The sequence below is a fragment of the Schistosoma mansoni genome, chromosome 2 (genome assembly GCF_000237925.1).
Source record: "Schistosoma mansoni strain Puerto Rico chromosome 2, complete genome".
In the NCBI taxonomy this organism is placed as follows: domain Eukaryota; kingdom Metazoa; phylum Platyhelminthes; class Trematoda; order Strigeidida; family Schistosomatidae; genus Schistosoma; species Schistosoma mansoni.
This window is the reverse complement of record NC_031496.1, coordinates 2,256,960-2,269,964: the sequence shown is the minus strand read 5'-3', so window position 1 is coordinate 2,269,964 and position 13,005 is coordinate 2,256,960. Positions and strand designations below refer to the sequence as shown.

Genomic DNA, 13,005 nt, shown 5'->3' with positions numbered 1-13,005 from the left:
TTTGATTAGTATTAATCCTTCTCTTCCAATTAATGTTAGTTTATAATCGATGTCATTATATAATCATTACGTAACGTATCTACTCCATGAGTGTTATTTAATTATTGTAAATCATATATATATTAGTGTAGAGCCATGATGAAAAACTAATTGAAAAGAAATTTCTTCGCTCGATATTTATTATTTACTCAAGACCAAGTCTGAGAAAAATTTTCCATCATGCAACCGCAACTCAAAAAACATATTTCTGTCTTGAAACGTGTTTAAAGAAAACGACTGAAACGGTACTCTGACTAAAAATAAATTCCACTTGTCTATCCTGGAGGCTCTTAACTTACAACCAATGCAATAAAAAACGATTACGAGATGTGCTATCCAGATGTAACATGTTTCTAATAGTTCTTCCAACTTGACTAGACCGTTTAGGTATTTCAGCAATAAGCCGCACTTAAGAAGATATGAAAGAGCTCACCCAGAACACGAAACAACTCGCCCAAAAGTTCAAGAGCACCCTTTTGATGTTCAGGTCAATAGTTCACACGACTCCTTAACAAAAGCGGTGGTTGTGTTACTCACAGCTAAATCCCTAAAGAGAAGGATTGACGGCTACTATAGCTTTGTTGGTACTAAGAGCCCACTCTAACTACCCCAATACAGAATATAAGGAGCAAACAGTTCACAAATTCTACCAAGAGAAATTGAAGCGTTGAAACGATTATGGCGAAAAGACGAAAAAATGTCAGCCAACAGAAGAGAAACAGAATCAAAACACGAGTTGTCTGATTTCTCAAATACGAATAAATTGTTTAATAAAAATGTTCAAATAATTGAAGTTTAGTTGCCGTGTCATAAATAAATCAATACGTTACTACCGCCTAATTCTAGAGATAGCGCGTGTTTGAAGATGTACATTCATCACTGATCTGCTCTTTCTTGACTTTCCCCTCTTGTAGTGGATGGCAGAGATTGACTTTTTGTCTGCTGAACTTGAAAATGATGATGAGTGTAGAGACGATGAAACAGACAGACTCAACCTATCGTCTCCGGGGAAAAATAATACCAAGTCTTCAGATCAATTGGTTGGTCATATTTCCTATTCTTACTTTTTGTGACAGTCAAAGGAGTTAATTTGTTCGGAGAACAAAGAGTGGGTCTCCCGAAAGCTTATCATTTGGGTTTCAGAGAGATAACAACTCAAGAAACTGTCGAGATATGTCAGAAGACAGTCAATCCGAACAATCGTGTTAATGCTGAAAACTTCAAAATTCAACGTGTTATTGGCAAAGGAGGCTACGGAAAGGTTCGTGGAGCTTCTCTGCCTTAGTGTGCAGGTTTTTCTAGTTCAGAAGGTTGATGGCATTGATCAAGGAAAACTGTATGCCATGAAGGTTTTAAAGAAGGCCAGGCTAGTGTGCAATGAAAAAGATAAGGCACACACTGTTTCTGAAAGGAATATCCTTGAAATGTTACAGGTACCGGTTTCATTTGTTTACTAGTCTTAGCACCCTTTTCTGGTGAAACTTCATTATGCTTTTCAAAATCACTCCAACTTGTATATTGTGTTAGAATATTGCCACGGAGGGGAGCTGTTTAACTACTTGGAACGTGAAGGAGCTTTGTTAGAAAATGCTGCGTGGTAAGTGATACTTTCAACTACATGCTGGAAATAGTTTTTACGCTTCTGAAATTGTTCTAGCCATTGGACATCTGCATTCGTTGGGTATAATCTATAGGGATTTAAAGTCCGAAAACGTGTTGTTGGACCGCCAGGGTCACGTGAAGCTTACTGACTTTGGGCTCTCAAAAGAGGGTGTGTGCACTACCAATACATTCTGTGGAACGATTGAGTATATGTAAGTTCAAATCTTTCCTCATCGTTCAGGGCCCCTGAAATAATCCGATGTGAGGGTCATGGAAAAGCAGTAGACTGGTGGAGTCTTGGAACTTTAATCTACGATATGCTATCTGGAACGGTAATTTCTTTTACTTCATGTATCTAATGATGTAGCCACCATTTAGCCAAGAGGAAAGTCGTGAAGCTACTACACGCAAAGTAAGCATTAATTTAGATTGATTATTTTCTGTAGATACTCACAGCCCCTTTAAAATTTCCACCATCATTCTCATCCGAAGTTATCAGTCTCATACGTGGCTTGTTAAAACGTGACCCAAATGAAAGACTAGGAAGCAAAGAAGATATGGAGGAAATCAAACGACAAAAATTTTTCAAACGACATGTGAGTCTTCTAAAATGTGTGATAAATAATTTGTTTCCAAAATCTGTCAATTTATAACTACCTAATTTTTCTAACTCTGTCCACAACTGAAACTGGAATTTACGCTGTACGTCAGTTTGTGAAAGAACGTTCATCCACTTCAGTTACCTAACTAAATCTGCCACAAGGTCTCCTTATGTCGGCTCAATCTTACATTTCTTCACAGTCCTTTTTATTAATAGATGACTTGATATGTAAAATTTTGTTTTTCACCTTCTATTATTAATTATTTAACATACTCTTGGAAACAAAAGTGACGACTTGACACAATTGTTAGAATATAAAAATGACTGTCAATTTAGCAATTTTTAAAATAGTCAAGTATACGTATTTCATTTGTACGGTGAGTTATAGTCTGTACTGATGCCTTCCATAGTCCGTCTACATTAAAGAAGCCAGGTTATCTAGCATATTACCAGTCTGATTGTTTCGTCGTTTTTAACTAAATGTAAAACACTTTCCAATTCCTCAGTGATGATATAATATAACAAATAACTAATGCAGGTTTACATTGTAGTCTTGTAGCCATAATAAGCTTATGTAAATGTAAGTAGTACTGCCGTATTGCCCAGTTTGTAGTGGGTGAAACTAAATTCTAGCATGAAACCCGATGGTTGGGTTTCATTTATTTTAACCACTTAACCCATTGCTCATCTGATTAATTACCATCTCCGGTTAATGGATAGAAGTTGACTGCTTAATTTATGGAAATTTATAAAAGCTACGAACGCACGTACTATTATGTTGTTCGACGATTCTTCATCTAAGAACAGCAACAGCGAAAAAACCAATCTGGCTTTGTTTTCCCCATAGATAACTACATTAGAGACTGTGAGACAGTAGTAACGCTTCCTTTCCTGAAGTTTCATCTAAAATAAGTTCAACCGCAAGGTGTAAGAGGTAAATTTCTCATAGATTGATTGTACGTTTTAATAAAAAAATGTGACTTCTGTACGAAATTATCCTGTATAACTTTGTATCATTAGACGACAAACACCGTTTCTTCAATGTTTTTCAGTGGTTTGAAAGCAATAGTCGAAATATTGAGTGTTATAGAGAGATGTATTTTGAACAGATCAAATTAGGAAACGAGACCGAAAACTACTGTCTAAGATCCTGAGAGTCAAGTGTGTAGAAATATTTTAACCACTCATAGAACAAATAATCATACAAAAGATATACAATAGTTTGATCAGACGTTCTAGAGTACACGGCTGCTACCACGTTTGCACTCAGCTTTTGGTTTAAGCATGCACTGCTTTTATATTCGGTATCATTCCATAGCATACTCTTAAAGTTGAAATTCTAAACTTCAAATTATCTACTTACACTCAACTAAATCAATTGTTGGCTTAGTTTTCGCATGTTAAATAAGACTGACAACTTAATGCACAAAATTGCTTATGGTCATAAGGTTTTATTGCTGATTGTGTAATCTAACTTTCCAAGTCTTATTTACAGTTTAAAACAAGTCTTAAACTGATATTGTTATATCTTGTGGCCTAGTGGATGACTAGTTAATGCGTGACGCGATAAGACCCGACAAACAGGGAGCAGCAACTTATCGATTGGAACAGTGACACGAAACCCGTACGAGCAGACTAGAGTGCTAACCGGTCCTGCGATCTGCCTAGCCCAGCCAGTTAAGTCCAAAACACCAATAACAGCCTCAGTGGTATGAATCATTATTTACAAACACACTGGGTTTTTATACAAACCAAAGTAATCAATAAACTGATTATAACTCAAGAATCGTATGATAATAAGTCAAGGTCAAAATAAAGCTAATGATAAGAGAAATACGAATATGAATAGTTCAGTTACGTAATAATTGTACAATAAGAAATAGGCATATTACATTGATCCATAAATAGACCTAAAAGTTACCATTCGTAATTCACCGGGGGATATAACAGATATATTGCAAGGTTATTTATTTTTCAGGAAATAAATTGGTCTGATGTCTATAACCGACGTTTGAAACCACCTTTCCGCCCTAAACTAACTGCTGAGAATGATGTATCGATGTTTGACCCATCGTTTACCCGTTTACAGCCAGTTGTTAGTCCAGTCGATGGTGGTGCATCCATTCCTCCAGATATGTTCCAGGTCAGTTTTTCACTATTTATGCCCATAAGATTTATTAAGAGTTGGTGGTTAAACTTACAATAAGTTGTAACGAATACGTTTGTGAAAAAGATTTCCAAAACACCAAGTCTTTAAGCGACCACTGATTTGTTCTGATATAAAACACTAACATTGAATGTGATCCTTTGCTAAGACAGGACATTACTAAAAGTTAGCCGTCAAAAAATCCTTTCTAACATGTCAGAGACCCACATCTTATCGTTTGATTATATCAACTTGAACTACCCTGTTTAGAGATTTCTTTTGATTCATGAGTGTATAAAAGTTTTACCTATTTTTTAGTTTCAACTATGCCTAATTTGTTGTTTTCTATCCTGTGGTACCAATGATGTGGATCAGTCGTAGCCATTAAGAATTCAACATATAGTTTAGAAGCATTCTAGTGTAACTGGCAATCGATGATTATGCATAAAAGACAGGAATTCTATTGTTTGATACAAATCATCAAGGTAATCCATTAATCAGTATCATGCATGGTCATTAAGTAATCTCAGTATACTCAGCATTATTGATCCATGAAGTCACTGACAATTGGACTGAGCCATGCTGGTAAGTGTAGACTACCTGGTTAGGATCCGCGACATGATAGCAATCGATGGTCAGAGACCTTGAATGACATGGTTCAAAATCGTTTGTAATGGCGAAGGTGCATCTACTCTTTGTGTTCTGCCAAATTCTAATCTTCTGAATTCTTCAGGTCCTTATCCTTTTTCTCTTTCCAAATTTGTTTCACTGTATTATACTCTTTGAATAACATCTTCAAACCCTAATCTTTCGGATTACTGCTTATACTCTTACTACTTCTACCACTATGGGATTTGAATCGACAACTTCATCTCTGTGCTAGTGTGGTATGGCAACTCGAACTGATGTACGTATGTACGAAGTTCTACGTTGTGACTGACTGACTAATCACCTATACTCAAAAGTGTGATTGAAATATTCATTTCTTCAAATAACAGATGAACATTATAAAACAAGTGACTTTAAATAACTCCATCCATTGAAAAATCAAACTACTCTATATGTATCACGTAATGATTTATAAATTTTGATTCATATTTTTACTTGATTCTTTAGTGATGGTAATCTGACATAAATAAACATGCATATTACACACACAAAACATCCACATATCCATCTACTCATCTCTATTTGTCCTACCAGGGCTTTTCATATGTGGCACCAAGTGTCTGTGAGGATAGTTTACGAGATAATTGGACAGATAACTTACCAAGTCGTCATCGAAGACATGGGTAAGTAGATTTTTTCTTTACTCTTAATTGTTTCTTTTCATACTCTTGTAAATTCAACTTAATAATTCGCTTGTCGGTTTACTGGTTGTCTTTTTATTGTACCGGGTAATAATATTTATAAAAATCATAATTGATAGGAACTCACTGAAGACAATTGGTGAACGGTTGCTCAACTTCGTGGATCAGTTGAAGTTAGACATAAACACCGTTGTATGACGGCTCAGTGGTTCATCGGTTAGGGGCTCTGGCTCGAGACTGGTAGGTCCTGGGTTCGAATCTCGCTTGCGAGTGCGGGATCGTGGATGCGCACTGCTAAGGAGTTCCATATTAGGACAAAACGGCCTTTGTCCAGTGATTCCAGGTTTTCCCTGATGGCCTAGCTTCAATTGACTCACGCTTTCAACTATGAAAATACTAAATTCTCCACAAAACCCCTTCTGATAATTAATAATCGTAATCATCATTATAATGCATCTCATTTACAAAACAAAGGTTGATTTATTCAGACTTCAGCAGCATTGTTTTTTATGAGGGCTAGTGATTTACATGGAGTTTTCTTTGATCTGGATGGTTCATTAAACACACAAATATTAGTACAAAGGGGCACCGAATACATGTGCACCACACAAGTCACTTGGTTTGTGCGTGGGCTGTGATACTGCCTTGGTGCCCAGACCGTATCAGGTGGTTTTCATACGAAACCACACCCAAAGCTTTTAACCTAAAGGTCTAATACTGGAGCAACGTTAGGAGATGTAGTCCTATGGTAGCCGGTGACCGATAATTGGTTCATACTCCTTTTGTTCCATCAGAATCCTGAGGCCAACGTGCACCATTGGTTTGGAATGAAGTTTTTCTTACTTCCCTAGATGGATGCTCCATATCCACTAACCCGGTTAAAGCACCGGACATTTGCTTTTCTTACTCTCAATTCTGTAAACAACATTAGTGCCGCAAGATGTCAGTGAGTAGGACTTTCCTGACGGTGGTTTTATACGCGTGGGCATGTGAAAGCATTTAAATACTGAGCGTTAACTCTCGCCACCTTCGGCCATACCGGGGCTTTTAGGGGCTGTTTTGTAGATGATGTTCCGTTTTTCTTGTTTTGTCATTTGATCCTTTGGTTTGCATTGGATTAATTGAAGTGGTTTTGCTTGTTTGTGTGATACACCTATTCCAAACGGCTCCAATAATCTCTTTGTAATTTTTGATGTCTTTTATATATGATAGGGTAATCCTTTTGTTGGTCCCCATACTTAATTTCGTTTCTGCTGATGATTTGGGTTGATATTTTTTGATGAAGTTGCATGGGTAGCCGTTCTTTCGAAGGAAATCATTAGATGTCTTTCCGCGCCCCAAGTGTGCTGCAGTGTGTTCTCGCCCCCTTGGGCAAAGTATGTACACAGTTGATTTTGTGATTTCTTGGCTTGTTTCTATTGTAATTGAGAATTTGATTCGTGTGCGTCGGATTCCGATACACTTAAGTCTCCAGTTTTCGTATGTCGGTTCTGGTGATTAGTACATCCAAAACTGTTAGTTTGTTGTTCAACTTCTCCATTGTAAATTTTATGTCATCAAAGACATTGATCAGATTGTAGACGATTTCCAGCTCGTCCGTTTTAATGATGACGATTATACCGCCCACATAACGAATCCCCATTTTTAACTTGATCACTGGTGAGATCGAGGCTTTTAGTCTCTGCATCACTGCTTCTGCAATAAGTCCTGATATTTTTTATCCCACTGGTGTTCCTTTCGTTTGTTCGTGGATTTTATTGTTGAACTAAAAGTATGTATTTTAAGCGTAAATTGATGAGTTATAGTAAACTTCGACTTTAAAACTTTGTGTACTTCGGGAGATTTGTGTCGTTCGTGAAAAGCAGAGATAGATTTTCATTTGCTAGCATGGTTTAATTGGGGTGAATAAAGCTGTTACTTGGTTACGACTGTTACCCTTCGTCGAGGAACAGAGGTCGCTCACCACCATTCTCCATCCAACTCTGTCATCCACCATACTTTCCACTCATTTCCAGTCACTATTCATCCTTTTCATATCTACTTCCAATTCTCGACACAGTGTGTGCTTTGAACTTCCTCATTTCCATTTCCATTCAGGATTACAAGATAGTGCTTGCCTCGTGATGCAGTTTGATGATTTCTGCAATATGTATCCTATTCACTTCGAATGTATTTTCCTGATTTCCTCTTCACATGGAACTTGGTTTATTCTCTCCCACAGTAGACTGTTGCTGATCGTATCCATCCAATAGACATAGAGTATCTTGCGTAGATAATTGTTTATAAATACTTGTGCCATTTTGATGATGTTTGTAATAGTTCTCTACGTTTCATCTCCCTACAATATAACCAACTGTATTGACATTCGTAGTGTGTTGATGTTCTCTGTGTTGTATTTGAGGATATTGCTTTTTCCTTTGTGTATGTTGAAGCCTACTGCTACAGAGACTGTTGCTACACTGATTGTCTCGACTTGCATTTGTTGATATGTATGGGATAGAAGAGTTAGGTGATCTGCAAAGTCCAAATCGTCTAGTTGCATCCAAACTGTCCATTTCATTCTGTGCTTCCCATCAGATGTCAGGTACAGCTGCCTTCCCATTCTTGATTTGTCTGATGGCCATCTTGATTTCTTCGATCGTTGGTGGAGTGACATCTATAGGAAGGTCTGTAGATGTTGCTTCGATATCTGGTGGATCCACTGAAGCTGGTCTTTTCAAGAGTTTCTCAGAGTGTTCCATCCATCTGTTCCTCTCTTCTTGAATCTGAGTGATTGGCTTGCTTTCTTTGTCCCTGACCGGTCTCTCTGGTTCACTAGATTTTCTTGCCAGTTTCTTCGTCGTGTAATATAGTCGTTTCATATTTCCTCCTCTTGGAGATTCTTCCTCTTTCGGTGATCCCTTCCTTCTTTGTTTTGAATGATGCTTTGATTATCCCGGATCCATGAGATTCCCATCCTATAAGTGCATTTCGTGCTTCTCTGGACAGCATCAGAGCAACTGCCTGAGTGTGTGGAGCATTTTCCTCTTTGTGATCAGAGTACAGCAGCATCTCTCCCGTATCTAGCCTTTGTTGTCCAGCTTGTGTCCAATGGATTTCGCTGATTGCAAGTACTGCTAATTTGTATCTCCTCAATTCCATTGCTATTTGACTGGTCCTTCCGGTCTTCCACATTGTCCGGACATTCTTTGTACGTATAAAAATTGTCGTACTGGTTGTTAGAAGGGTCATCGGCCTCGTGATTTCCGAAGAATTTCGACTTTCATCATGATGCGTCATAATTGTTCCTTCAACTCCCAAGGAGGAGTTTAAATGGTTTAAATCGTTGATTCTGGTTAGCGTTTTTTAGCAAGGTTGTTTTCTGCGTGATTGGGTTGCTGACCCAACCCCACAACCCTCCTCTTTTGTGTGGGCTTGGGACCGACAGTAACCGTAGAAGAGCTACAAACGAAGTTGAATAAGACTGTTACATCGATGGATATCATCACTTCGTCGTTGTTGACTTGAATCTCTTTAGTCTTATCCAGGAATTGTGTGGGAGATTTAATGGAATAATCGGATAAATCCAATAAATGTTTCAATCTTCTTGAAATTTGTCGTTAAATATTGATTATACCATCCTCTCAAAACTGAAGTAGGTGAAAAACTGTTCGAACGTACAATTTTTTAAGCCGAAAAGTTGAATACTCTTACTACTAAGGTACTGTTTCCATACTGCAGTCACTTTATGAATGTAGAATGGAATTTTTTTAAAGCGATGGTAATGTATGACATTCGAATATACGTATACATATATACATCACAGTTATCGAAAAACTTCTAAAGGTGTTTGCATCAATGATGCTACTCCTAATTTAGTTAGGCTCATCGTTTTTTTTTTATTTAAACACATAAATATTGGTACAAGGAAGCACCAGATATGTATGCGCCTCACAAATCTCATTTCATTTGTGTGAGGGCTGTGATATTGCCCAGGAGCCCAGACTGAGGCAGGTGGTTTTCTTAGGTGGCCACACCCCGAGCGTTTGACCTGAAGGTCTAGTCCACAAGGCAGTGGAGCATTGTGAGGAGATGCAGTCCCATGGTAGCCGGTGACAAATGATTGATTGATACTCCATTTGTTCCTTCAGGATACTGGAGCCCATTGGTTCGGAATCAGGGTTTTCCAACTCTCCTAGGTGGACTTTCGGTGTCCACCAACCCGGTTAAAGCGCCGGACATTCGCTTTTCGTCCTCTCACTTTCGTGAACAACACCCCCGCGACTGTGAGAAGGCAATGAGTAGGACTTGTGTGGCAGATGCTATATATTCGCGTGACCATATGAAGAGAGCGGACTCTCCCCACTCTCGGCCGTACCAGGGCATTTGGGGGCTCGTCGACCACATTATTTTTATCAGTTTAGGTTAGTAGAGATCGTTCATTTTTATTGATATCACGGACCGATCTAAGTTGAACAACCATTGAATTATAAAAAGATTTCACGTTGCGACATACAGTTTTGCTATTATTTGTTTGATTTAATCCTTTTTCTAACTTTGTTTTACTGTTATTCTTGTATAGTTTACGTGGCGCCATGTCTGCTGGACGTTTAAGACGTATTGGTTTCGGTCATTTGAATGCACCGAATCGAATACCTGAAGACATTGTTGTACATAACATTCCATTACAAATTCAACCGGAATTGAATGATTTCCATGATTTTAGTGCAGACTATCGGCAAAAACCTGTGATACATCAATTGTCTAATCATGTATCCACTCAAGGAAGTACAAATGATAAACGTACTACTGCTCACTTACCTGATCATCATCATCAACAACAACAACAATGCGATTCAAACGATACTCAACAACTGCACAAAATGTTGTCAGGAAAATCAACTCAGATAATCAAGTCCAATGGTACTACAAATGGTAATAATGTTATTAAAAAAGAAAAGGAAGCAGATGAGCAGGAAGACGATGATGATGATGATGATGAAATAGCTGCCGAAGAAGAAGATAATGTTCCAGGAGCAAAACAAATACAACCAACTAGTACTTCAAAATATCTACCACTTTGTAAATATGAATCTAAAAATAATGATATAATGACTAATATCAATACTAATAGTATTCATCCAATCACAAAACTATCCAATAAGAATCCTACAAAATATGCACCTTTCAGTGGTTCACTTCAATGTCATCCAGAATTGCATACAAATACAAAAATGATTCATTCACGTATAATGTATAGTTGTCAAACTGGATCATTTCCACATAATAATCATAAATTAGGATATGCTACGACATCACATCTTCCTGGAATACAAACTGCATCACGTATCACTACACCGTTACAACGTCGTAGTCCAAATTGTACAGCAACATTGAATTCAGATGTTCCTATTACTCCTACTACTATAACAACAGGTACAAATAATTCAACAAATGCTAAATGTAATATCATGTAATATTTGTATAGTTTTGCTCCCTTTATCCTACAATACTGTGATTCTTATGTAAAGTATCAAAATAGATTTATATTCTTTTTGAAAGTTCATCCAACTCACATCAACTCATCCATCATCATCCATTGACAATGGATATTCAATGAAAGATTCATTCCATCTACAAGTTCCTTGTCTAACACATATATATCCATATGTTTATCTTCCTGGTCTCTTGGTTTCCTTTGTTTTACCATATACCATACTGTTTACTTCTTGGAAAACGTCGTAGATACATAAAGTAAAACAATATACATGTTATAAGTCCATACACAAATGATTTTTATGCATCTCCCTCCCTCCTTCCTTCCTTCCTTCCTTCCTTTCTCTCTCTTTCCTCGTTCTCTCTCTCACTCTCTCTCCACGCACACACACAACACACTGCTTGTTTACACATGTATATAAAACCATTAATGTGTTAATGATTATCTTTCATTCTAAACATTCCTAACATTTTATACGAATACTTTCTATATTAATACTATTCTATCTTTGTTGTTCATTTCTTAATTCTTTATTGCTTGACTACTTTATATCCATCCACCCATCGATCCCCTTTTTTTTCGGTTCACATTGTTCTGACATAGCGTTTTCACACTAATCATAGCAGCCATATATATTATACTAGAAATATGTCCTGTATTAAATGTTTGTCAAATTCCAGGACATTTTTTGGTCCTCAGAACGCTGTCAATCTTGTTTTTTTATCGATTGTGTGACCTTTCTTGAGTGAAGGTTGAGCTGGGTAAACGACGTTAGAAGTGAGCAGTTTATTCAAATGTACATTACGTAATTGTTTTTTTTTGTCTTCAGTCATTGACTAAATGAGTTACATTTGTCTTTGCCTTCCTTTAATATTCTGTTCATATGAAAATTTATGATATAATAATATTAAGACAAGCGTGATTGTCAATATGTATATATAGTCTGTCTTTACAATTTACTGATCACTGGGTAATGATCCGTCAGGGAGCATCAGGTATACCGCCACCAAATGCCCAGGTACGACCGAGAGTGGGAAGAGTCCGCTCTCCCTCTCCAAATGCTCTCACATGGCCACGCGTATATAGACTCTGCCAGGGAAGTCCTACTTATTGTCTTCTCGTTGCGGGGTGTTGTTTACGAAATTGAGAGGACGAAAAGCGAATGTCCGGCGCTTTAACCGGGTTGGTGGACACAGAAAGTTCACCTAGGGGAGTTGGAAAACCCTCATTCCAAACCAATGGTGCGCATGGGATGGCTCCAGTATCCTGAAGGAACAAATGGAGTATGAATCAATCGTTGGTCATCGACTACCATGGGACTGAATCTCCTCACAATGCTTCACTGCCTTGTGGGTTAGACCTTTATGTCGAAGGCTCTGAGTGTGGCCCCCTAAGAAAACCACCTGCTTCAGTTTGGGCACCTGTGCAGTATCACAGCCCTCACACAAATCAAATGAGATTTGTGTAGCGCATATATATCTGGTGCCCCTTTGTACCAATATTTGTGTTTAAATAATACATAGTCATAATCAGGTATACCTTGCTGATGAGTCCCAATAGCACGAAAACTAGGTTCAAGGTTTCTTGCTGACTATTTCCAACCACCATCTTATAGTCTCTCTTTACTAGATTATTCATCAAATAGTGTATATCTTGTAAGATTTTCACAATATATCACATAAGTGAATGTAAGAAGTTCTTGTTTCAATGTACAATAAGACTGATAATGTGTAAGTAAATGGTAGCTTTTGTTATATGAATGATTTAAACACTGAACAAAAGATGGAAGATTATGAGAAGAAAACTTTGCTTCAAAGATTGTTATGTATGT

The 13,005-nt window shown here is 37.5% G+C and overlaps 1 protein-coding gene across 1 annotated transcript; it reads left to right on the top strand.

The window, feature by feature from the left end:
• Positions 1-956: 956 nt before the first annotated feature.
• On the top strand, positions 957-11,544 carry Smp_179070 (putative ribosomal protein S6 kinase; the record flags this gene model as incomplete). The annotated part of the gene is made up of 10 exons (XM_018795308.1): positions 957-1,079; positions 1,200-1,472; positions 1,503-1,636; positions 1,671-1,853; positions 1,883-1,972; positions 2,009-2,053; positions 2,090-2,237; positions 4,221-4,385; positions 5,592-5,680; positions 10,260-11,544. The coding sequence occupies 10 exons, from the start codon at positions 957-959 to the stop codon at positions 11,152-11,154; spliced, it is 2,145 nt and encodes a 714-aa protein (XP_018649634.1). The 3' UTR covers positions 11,155-11,544.
• Between the last annotated feature and the right edge of the window lie 1,461 nt (positions 11,545-13,005).